Source organism: Neolamprologus brichardi, chromosome 14 (assembly GCF_056152115.1).
Source record: "Neolamprologus brichardi isolate AB-2024 chromosome 14, ASM5615211v1, whole genome shotgun sequence".
Lineage (NCBI taxonomy): Eukaryota > Metazoa > Chordata > Actinopteri > Cichliformes > Cichlidae > Neolamprologus > Neolamprologus brichardi.
In genome coordinates this window covers 19075833-19085665 of record NC_142117.1, presented here as the reverse complement: position 1 = coordinate 19085665, position 9833 = coordinate 19075833, and the positions used below count along the sequence as shown (strand labels likewise).

At 42.1% G+C, this 9833-nt stretch overlaps 1 protein-coding gene across 2 annotated transcripts; it reads right to left on the bottom strand.

Moving 5' to 3' along the window:
- Positions 1 to 3564: 3564 nt before the first annotated feature.
- On the bottom strand, positions 3565 to 9795 carry aasdhppt (aminoadipate-semialdehyde dehydrogenase-phosphopantetheinyl transferase). Of its 2 annotated transcripts, XM_006802080.3 has the most exons (7): positions 9459 to 9795; positions 8475 to 8588; positions 8090 to 8210; positions 7612 to 7733; positions 6731 to 6892; positions 4805 to 4873; positions 3565 to 4657 (listed from the first exon to the last, which is right to left on the bottom strand). In XM_006802080.3, the coding sequence occupies exons 1-7, from the start codon at positions 9600 to 9602 to the stop codon at positions 4490 to 4492; spliced, it is 900 nt and encodes a 299-aa protein (XP_006802143.2). In that variant the 5' UTR covers positions 9603 to 9795; the 3' UTR covers positions 3565 to 4489. The 2 variants fall into 2 exon arrangements, with proteins under 2 accessions (XP_006802143.2, XP_087707070.1); XM_087850944.1 differs by lacking the exons at positions 3565 to 4657; positions 4805 to 4873 and adding an exon at positions 4884 to 5164.
- Between the last annotated feature and the right edge of the window lie 38 nt (positions 9796 to 9833).

The following is a 9833-nucleotide window of genomic DNA, read 5'->3' as shown; positions in this document are numbered from 1 at the left end:
AAAACCTGACTCGGGGCCGTGTACGCCATATCTTCGCCGACTCCAAGCTCCTACATCAAAGTAGCACCACGCTCCCTCAGAAGTAGCAAAGTTTTAAGTATCCACAAGAAAGAAAATGCAGGAGAAGAGAAAAAAAAAATCCACTCTGAATATATTTTCCAGCCGACCAGACAGACATAACAAAGTCGGTCTATGACACTACAGTAAATCACTTTAGGTTTCAGCTCACAATCTGTTCTCACTGAAGTAGTGGCTTGGCAATTCAAAAAAGCATGAATATGAAAATATCAAATTCTTTGCTTTCAGTCATTCTGTTGTGGATACACATGTATCCTTAGGCTTATTGTCTTGGCTCATGAGTCCACCCCTTCTAAACTTCAAGCCATGGACTGCTGCCCTGAAATTCCCCTGTAAAATTTCTTCATGCAATTTTCAGTTCATTGTTCCCTGATGATGATTGCAAGTCCAAACCCCGAGGTAGCAAAGCAGCTCCAGAATAATGCACTCCACCATCGTTCACAGTCAGGCTGGAGGTTTTTGTGTTGTCGTGCAATGCCTTTTCCCCCCTTCCAAACAAACTGGTTTGCAGTCAAAAATAGTCAAGTTTTATTTCACAGGTTGGTGGATCATCCAGATGGTCTTTTGAAAAGGTCTTTATACCATTTTCAAGTTTGTTCACCCCTGTAATGTATCATCTGCATGTGAAAATCATTATAATAAAGGCATGGTTAAATCTAAGAGGCCCAAAGTGTGCCTAGAAAATATCGCCCGCATAATTACACCACCAGCACCAGCCTGACCATTAATACGAGGCAGAATGGGAAAACTCCATGCTTTCATGCTGTTTATGTCAAAATTTGACCCTGATATCTGTATGTCACAGCAGAATTTGGTTGTATTTGAATTACTGTCGCCTTTTACCAGCTCGAAGCAGTCTGGCCATTCTCCTTCTGGTATCAATAAGGCATTTTCATCAGAAGAACTGCTGCTCACTGGATATTTCTCTTTTTCAGACCATTCTGTGTAAACCCCAGAGATGGTTGTGCTGGAAAATCCCAGAAGATCAGCAGTTTCTGAAACACTCTGAGCAGCCCGCCTGGCACCAACAACATTCAGAGTCCATTAAACCAACTTTCTTCCTTATTCTGATGCTGCGATTGAACTTCAGCACGTATGTCTATGTGCCCAGATGCACTGAGTTGCTGCTTTGTGATTGGCTGATTAGATATTTGCTTTAACATGTAGTTGAACAGGTGTGCCTAAAAAGCTTCTTTGCATAAAAACACAGAAGTGCTGATACAGAGATTTTATAAACTTATAAAAACGTTGGACAGAGAAAGGCTAGCTGCTCGCCTCTGTTTAAGCTAAGCTAATATGCTTCCAACTACACTCTGCTGGGAAATAAATAAGTGTATTTTCCAGAATTCTTGATGCATTTTTGAAGTAAATGCAAAGCAAAGCATCCTATTATATGTCACATTGGCAGCTGGAAAAAATCACCTCGAGTAGATGAGAATGTCATCATATTGAATCATTAAACAAAGTAATGGACACATTAAAGGATGAAATAAAATTAATGAAATGTCAGGCGCAGCTGAAAAGGTATTACTTATCAGCTCAGCAAACAAGTGCACTCATTACGTGAGCTTTCCTTCCTATGTGGGATTGGCTTCCTAATCACTCAAGCGCAAAGTCTTCAGTGGACTTGTTAGGTTCATAAGTTACGACGGGGTTTTATGTTTTGTTTTACACGTTGTTTGCAAGGCAATGGTTAAAAATGTTATTTTGAAATCGAGTCTAATTTTAAAAACATACCAGCGAAAGTTTAAATGCAGCAGAAACTGTTCTCCTGCTCTTCCTCCATCAGAAGAAACATTACTCTTATCCTCAACAGCAGGCAGGTGGAGTTCATCTCTCACTTCAAGCTAAACTCAGTCTCATGCCCAAAGCAGTCTTGTCTCCAGCCCACATAAGACAAAAAAAGGAGAGAGAAAATCTATTCCCATGGTCTTGTCTCTGACACATCAGTAAACCTGAAGCAAATAAAAATGGTCTCTCTCTGAGAAAAGCCTGTGGGCCTCCAGTCTGACCCCGCTGCCTCCTCTCTCCTCTTCACCGCTGCAGCTAAAGTAAGATTTAAGACGATGAGGAGGCAAATGAATTCACTCCAGCTGCAGACAACGACGGCACACATATGTCATTTCAAGTTGTATACAGATATCTCTGTACAGGCTCAGCAACGTGCACTTTTTCTCTGACATTTCAACACTATGTTATCTGTCACATATACAAGTGTAAACAAAAGGACTCCATAAAGCCACCTGGAGAGTAGGTTTGCCTTTTAATCAATACCCACAAGTCCTGTCTGTTCTCTCGGAAGGTTAAGGAGAGCTAGAAAAAAGAGAGCGATGAAGATGAGCAGCAGATTCTACAGGTTGGGTTAAACAACCAGTCCGTGTCATTGTGTGGGTCTCAGACAACCAATGTTTGCCTTTGATTACAATTTGAAGGCAGATGTGGCACTGAAAGAACTCTTTGTGGCTGGTTTTACTTGATGTGTTTGTGTATCTGTTCAATTCAAAGGTTAAAGCAAAAGCTAAGTGTAGGATGTTCATTGAGATTGCTAACCGACCTCTTGGCACTGATGATAGCCAACGTGTGCAGGCGAAAAGACTTACGATCACAGGTAAGAAATAATATGCGATGCAGGGAAAAAAAAAGGTTAATGCGGCAGACTGACACGAGCAATCTATGAGTTAGCCTCGAGAGCAGGAGGAGAATAAGATTGAAGGAAGGAGACGGTCAGCTGAATATGTTCAACAAAAACAGACGCTACCAGGCAGAGAGGTGAGAAGGGAGGGAAAAAGAGAAAGATGAGATATGATGGCAGTGACAATGTGGAGGAAGAAAGGAGGAAAACATTCATGCAAGATAAGAGTGAAGTTAAGAAAGAGAAGCAAGGTTGAGAGACATTTACATTTAGATACACAAGGGAGGAAAGAAAGACAGCAGTAAAAAAAAATGAGGCTTGAGCGTGCTCAACTGTGATACTCACATACATAAAAATGTACTTGTAGCATTTGGTAGCAATGCTGAAACTCGTTAATATGCAAAGTTTTAATTGTTGACATTGAGAAAAGTTATGTTTCAGAACAATTATTATAATTATTATTCTGATGTGTAGAGAATAACAACAAAGTGTAGAAAGAGTGAGGGTGAATGACAGGAAATGATCTGGGAGAGAATTGAACCCAGACCCCTGCAGGAGGACTATAGCTGTCAGTGTATGTCATCAGTAATGCTTAGCATGCATACTGAGGTTCAGGTTTTCTTTCTAAAATAGGAAAGAAAACCTAGTTTGTCCAAAGAATATAGGTGGGTGGTGGATATGTTATTAAAAACAACTTTATATATTGTAAAGCATTACTGGTGCCCTCACAAATGTGCAAGAGCATGTCATGAGCACAAATACACCTCCATATGACCTTGGATGCTGGCTTTCTCCTCTTAACACTGGAGAATATGGCAAAAATAGAGATTAAGAAAAGCAGCTGATCTGCAAAATTATTGAAGTTTATTTTATTTGCATTTTACACATTTTAAACATTTGAAAATGACAAAAAAAAGTTTTGTTTTTTTTAAATTTTGATCATCACCAATTCCCTTGTTAAACATATTTATTCTTAGTTTTTAGCCAACAGTTGGATGGAAACATTTTGCTTCTGAATTTAACAGGGAGTCAGTGAAGTGACCTTAAAATGGGAGAAATATGCTCTCTTTCTGGTTCCCTGTTAGTACTCGCGCTGCAACATTTTAGATCAACTCAAGGCTTTTCAGGGATTATGAATGGCAACAGTCTAGCCTAGAAGTAAAAAGGCAGGAAGTAGTTTTTCAGCATCACTCTGAGACAGGATGTTTCTAATTCTAGAGATATTGTGCAAATGTATTAAAGCAGTCCTACATATGTTTGATATTACATGGAAAGATATATCCTAGCTAAAAACCACTCCAAAATTCCTCACAGTGTTTCTGGAGGCTGAGGTAAGAATTAGGATCTATTCACAATTTCACAACAACTGACAGAAACCTCTCACCAACCAGTCATGTGACCAGAAGTTGCCTGGTGGTTGCCAATCAGTTTCTAGTTTCATGAGACTTAAATCTGATTCAGTGTGTAGAAAGAAAACAAAAGGACATGTTGGATATATTGTGTGTCTGTGTATTGGTTTGGTGATTTTTGTTGAATTTCCTGTCTTTTTTTATACTTATCAGAACTGAGAATCTAAAGATAGATGGTGTCAGATACTGTCTAAGTTCTTAGGTCCTTTGAGACAAGCCTGTGAGTTCTGGCTTGGCAAATAAACTTGACAGGACGTGACTGGATTCGGGTTGAATACCAAAGCGACTTCAGTGTCAGTGTTTTTCTTCTTTGGCACTTCTGAAAGGTGTGCGTTTGTATGGCAGCTGAGTGTCGGCTTCAGACGGGCGGCTATGTGGACGTGTGTGTATCCTTCTGTCTCTGCGGAGCTTCAGCCTTCATCTTGAAGCTATCCCAGTAAGTGGGGTCTTCGTCTGTTAGAGGTGAGGCTGAGTCGATGAGCTCTCTGAACGACAGCATGGTAAATGTGGTGGGCGGAAGAAGAGAAGGCGGACGAGGCTGTGAGGAACCAGGAAGAAAGTTAATATTGTTTATTCTACAGTATGATAGCTACTCTTACTATTGTAGCTAAGTATTGTTTTTGTTTTTTTGAATCTATTCGTTCCAACTTCACATTTTTTTAATGGAAAAGTTATGCTTCCTTACTGCAGGGCATGTGTTGTCTGCTGGTCCGAGTGCTACAGCAACATGATGATCAGCATCCAGTAAACTCTCCTGCAGAATGACACACAAATCCAAAAATATGCAGTCTGCATAGACTTTTAGGGTGTTTGGCACAAAAAAAGGCACACAGTAATGTCAATAGAGAGAAAATCAATAATTTATTTGAGTGGTGAGGAAAACTAAATTTTAACAGGCAGAAACCTCCAACAGGCCATCGGCATCGATGCTTGGGGTAAGTGCAAAGAAGAGAATGGAGAACCAACAAAAAAAATGCAGCAGTGAACACTCAGCAGGTTGGCGATGTGGCCAGTGATAGCTCATCGCTGCAGTTTCAAAGAGTTGCTGAAAAGTCAGAGAGGAAAGGAGACACAGAGGAAAAGTATGTGTGTGCACAAACTGCAGGGGAGACGACACAAACTGTAAATGCACTGAGAGAGAAAGGAAGAGGTGAAGTGACCATTACATCACAGCGTAGCTGGTTTACAGATGATATAGGGTCACCTGATGCAGGCCTAATGATAAGCTTATCAAAGAATAAAGTATTTAAGGTTAACATTAAAGAAGAGAGTCTGCATCACAACCTGGTTGTGTAGGAGCTTGACAGCTAAAGGCCTCCCGTGGTATTTTTGGAAGAGCCAGAAGTAGAGAGCAAAGTGCTCTACTGGGTACTATTAGATCTTTAAGATATGACGGAGTTTGGTCGCTAAGGGTTTTGTATGTGAGGAGAAGGATTTTAAATTCCTTAAATCTGGAAAATATGATCTCTTTATAGTTTCTCTTAGTGCTTTTAATAGAACATGTTGGATCAGAGACGTTTTGAGTGAGCCTGGTAAAAATCCATGCACCGAGTCATCAGCAATGCTCTGTGACAGGATGTTCCTAATTTTAAAGGATGTCATGTTTTTTAAGGGCTTGAAAGAGATGGCCTAGATCATTGTGGTGTGTTGTGTACCAATATGTTCTTGCTTTAAATATTTGTAACTTAGTGTCTGCTCTAGGGCAAAGAAATGTACAGATTAATAGGGGGAGCAGAGCAATGGCAGAAAGAGGAGTTCTTTGCTCTGTGAGGTGCACTCCTCTAATCTTCAGTTATCATGTGAGGCAGGATGAAGAAACACTCGAGAGCCCCCCCCAAATCACAACCACTTGTATTTCCGTATGAGGTCACCTATGATTCTCTCTGAAGATGCTCTCAAGGGCATATTCACTGTGGAAATGTGTATCAAGGACTCCTCTGCATAGCACCCAAGTCCTTTGAACCACTGTGTTAGACTTTCCTAAAAGCTGCTTCCAGCTTGTTTAATGCGATCCCAAATTATATGCAAGAAACCCCCATGGAAGCTCGCGTGGAGCTTGTCTTGTTTTGAGCTGCCCTGGTTTGTGACACATTACTTAATATAAAAAACAAAAACCAAACAAACAAACAAAAAATACACACACACTCATGTTATCATCTTTGCACTTGAAACTAATCGGTCATCAGTTCTATAGCTGCATACAGTATTTCACTCTGTGTGGGAAGCAGCGATTGCTGAGGGCTACGTGGCTGGGAGGAGGCGAGTCTGCTGATAAAGAATAGCTCAGAGCAGCTCATTTCCAAAAAATGTAAGAAACAAACACAGAATAGCTTATTTTTATCTGTGTGTGCGTGAACTGAGCAAACATTTGTGAAGTGTGAACTAGCACAGCACTGATGCATTCGTGACACAAGTGGAAAATCCAGAAAAATGGAGCAATTATCAAATGGCATAGCAACATTTTAAACCTGAGAATAAACCCACAGACTACTTGGAAGCTGATGAGAGACAAAAATAGACTGAATTGTTGAGCTGTGACCTCTAATACACAAACCTCTAGATTTTAACAACATCTCTGGACTTTTATTTTTCTTCACAACACCAGACTCACTTCGAATACCCAGTCCTCTTCTTCTTCCTCATCTAGATGCATCTTGGTCTGGTGCAGTACCCGGTCCTGTGTGAGCGGCTCAGACGGCAGGTGAAACTCCACCCTCTGCAGGTTGAAGCCCAGACCGGTGCCGATGGCTTTGATGAAGCTCTCCTTCAGGGCCTTGATGGAAAGGGAAGAAACCCGATCAGCTGCATGCAGAAAATGATGATCTGTGTGTATGCGTGTGTCTTCATGTGTGGGATGGTGTGTGTGTGTGGTGGAGGGTGTTTTGGCTAAGAAGAAACACCACTTAAAACCGCAACAGATGGGAGTTTGTGCACACATGTTTATCAGAGTGCACACCAAAGAAGGACATTGTGTGTCAGTGTGTGTGTGTGTGTATCCAACCAAAACCGACCCTGCTCGACAACCAATAAGCCACAATAACACTATTACAAGGCTAATCGCTATGGCAACCGTTGAGCTCTGCCATTAGTCAACAGTGTGGTGGTGATATCAGTGCTTGACGTCTCTGTGCCACCCTCTCAATCGCACAAAATCTTTACTTAGCTCCACTGTTGCTTTTGCTGACCATCTGTGTGTGTGTGTGTGTGTGTGTGTGTGTGTGTGTGTGTGTGTGTGTGTGTGTGTGTATTAGAGAGAGAGAGCGAGAGAGTGTGAGTGCATGCAAGAAACTGTGAGTGAAAGGAGGCAAAAACCAAAGAAAATGAAATGAAAGCGCACGTCTCTGATGACAGCGTTTGAGAAACAAATTTGCACATGTATGTAAAAAAATACAAGTGTGTGTCGCCTCAGAGGACAGCGGCAATGTTATGTTCTCCCTGTGCTTTCTTCTGTTACACACACAGGGCACAAGGTAGTATGGTTGCCATGGTTACCCAGTGGCGGTAGAACGCGGCGAGTTGCTGGTGCTCCAAGCCGGCTGATTGGATGGCGCTCCACTCGTGCGCTGTAAACTGACGAGTCATAATGCGGAAAAACTCCGGCACAGAGCTGCAACCTGGAGCGAATGAAAGAGGTGCGGGGACAAAAAAAATACAAAACCAAAACAGGAGGGGAAGAGAGAATGGATGAAAATGATAAATGAGGGGAGGGGAATGAGGGAGGTGATGGAAAAGAAAAACAGTAATATTCAAACACAACCTGTGTTTGATGGAAGTGTTCCGCACATTTGAATTCTGTGGTCACACAGAAATCCACATTTACACACACAAACAGCCTTGGCCTAGTCAATACTGTACATATATGATGCAGCAGCGACCCCTTGTGGTGGAATTTCATAGCTCAACGAGTCCAAAAATGTAGTCATTTCATATATTGGCAAGGGTATCCTAACCAGGGAACCACAGTGTTTACCTGGCATGGCGGTCTTCATGATATCCACCCCGACCTGCCTCCCCTGCTCTGCAGCAAGCACTGCGTAGTCCCCTTGGTGGGAGAGATTGAAACTCCAGGCCAGATCTGACTCTGAACTGACCTGTAAGGAGAAGGATGTTTGAATGTATCAAAATAAATGAAGTCTATACTGAGCTTGACAAAAATCCACTATTTGGGCCACGCTGACCCCTCCCTGCACTGTGTTATAGATATATTTCTGATATATTTCTGATATATAAGATTTATATCTGATTTTTAGTTACTTGTGCTGGAACACTTGTAGTTTAGTGAAATGACAATGCAGTGAAGTAAAATGCTGCAGTATATGCAAACTTTTATGAATTTTATGAAAAAAGGAGTGAACCTTGACAGGTGTTGCCAGGTAAGGTTTGCCTCTGGGAGATCGCTCCAGTCTGATCTCTGACCATGGGATCCCCATCTTCTCACACACAAGCCTCCTTAGCAACAACCGTCCAGCCTGTTGAGGCAACAGAGATGCAAAGACAGCTGTATAAACTTTTCAGAATAATTAAGGGAACACTTGATGATAACAGCAGAATACAAAGTTTTATAAACGTTGGGGACATCACTCTGTCCAGGTAATAAACATAAACTACTTTTGATTGCTTTGGTGCAAATTAAAGTGACAACAGGTGTACTGGAGATACAATATGCAACATATTAATGGCATTTCAGGTTGGGGCCACAGACTGCTGTTCTCTTCTTTTACTTCAGTTTAGCTTTTTTTTTTTTTTTTTACCAGTGTCCTTATCACTGCTGGTAGCTTGAGACAGGCTCTCATGACACTGTCTATCTTCACAGATGAGAGCAGGTTTGCACTAAGCACATGTGACAAGATGTGAAAATATCTGGAGATGCCATGGCAAGCGATACGCTGCCTGAAACACCATCTGTGAAGAGAACAGGGCGCCCTGCCAGTTCTGGTGTGTGAGGAAGGTCCCGCTAAAAAGGCCCTCATGCCACGGAAACCTGTAGCAGTAAACCTGCTGGGCGTCGTTCTGTAAGTCTCTGCTTTGCACTAAGTTCAATTCAATTTGATTTTATTTAAATAGTGCCAAATCACAACAACAGTTGCCCCAAGGCGCATTCCAGGTCTATTCAAAATACATGGAAAGCTATGAGATGTGTTTTATTGTGTTAAGTAGGTAATGCGGAAAAAAGAAAAATCACAGCCATCTTGTGGTCATAATCAAGACACACTGGTCTTCCCAACAGAAGTTAACTTTACAGATTTAAAGTATCGCTACAGGTATCGGCAACACTGGCTCTTTGTTTACTTGGCTCTTGACCGATACCAAGAATCGTTAAAGTTTAGTTTTGGACTCACCATAGCTGACTTTGCATCCTTGGCGAACACAAACTGCCCGATCCGATCTTTCTCCTCCCGCTGGATGCAGCGGGCAGCGAACAGCCAGTCTGACCTGCTCGGCGTCCACGATCCGCAGCGGAAAGCCCACCGGACGGAACCCATCTCCTCGCCCCCTGCTCCACCTCTGACATCCGGGCTCCTCCACCGCAACTGCGGGCTGCTTACGAGCTGCTAACGAGCTAAAGTCTTCGCGGTGTCTTTGAATGTAATGTTCAGAGACGTGCGGATTTTCGCATAGATGTATCCCAACAGACTTTCCTGTTTACATTTCGGAGTTGACAGCGGTGCACATGCCCGGAAGAGCCCGGCGAGATTCAATGTCGTCATAAGTGG

Excerpts from the sequence above, each read along its gene's own strand:
- aasdhppt (XM_006802080.3), bottom strand. The coding sequence starts at position 9,602 with ATGGGTTCCGTCCGGTGGGCTTTCCGCTGCGGATCGTGGACGCCGAGC. Across the intron at positions 7,734-8,089 it reads CATGAAGACCGCCATGCCAG|GTTGCAGCTCTGTGCCGGAG; the intron begins GTAAACACTGTG and ends CATTCGCTCCAG. Across the intron at positions 6,893-7,611 it reads CCGCGTTCTACCGCCACTGG|GCCCTGAAGGAGAGCTTCAT; the intron begins GTAACCATGGCA and ends CTTTCCATCAAG.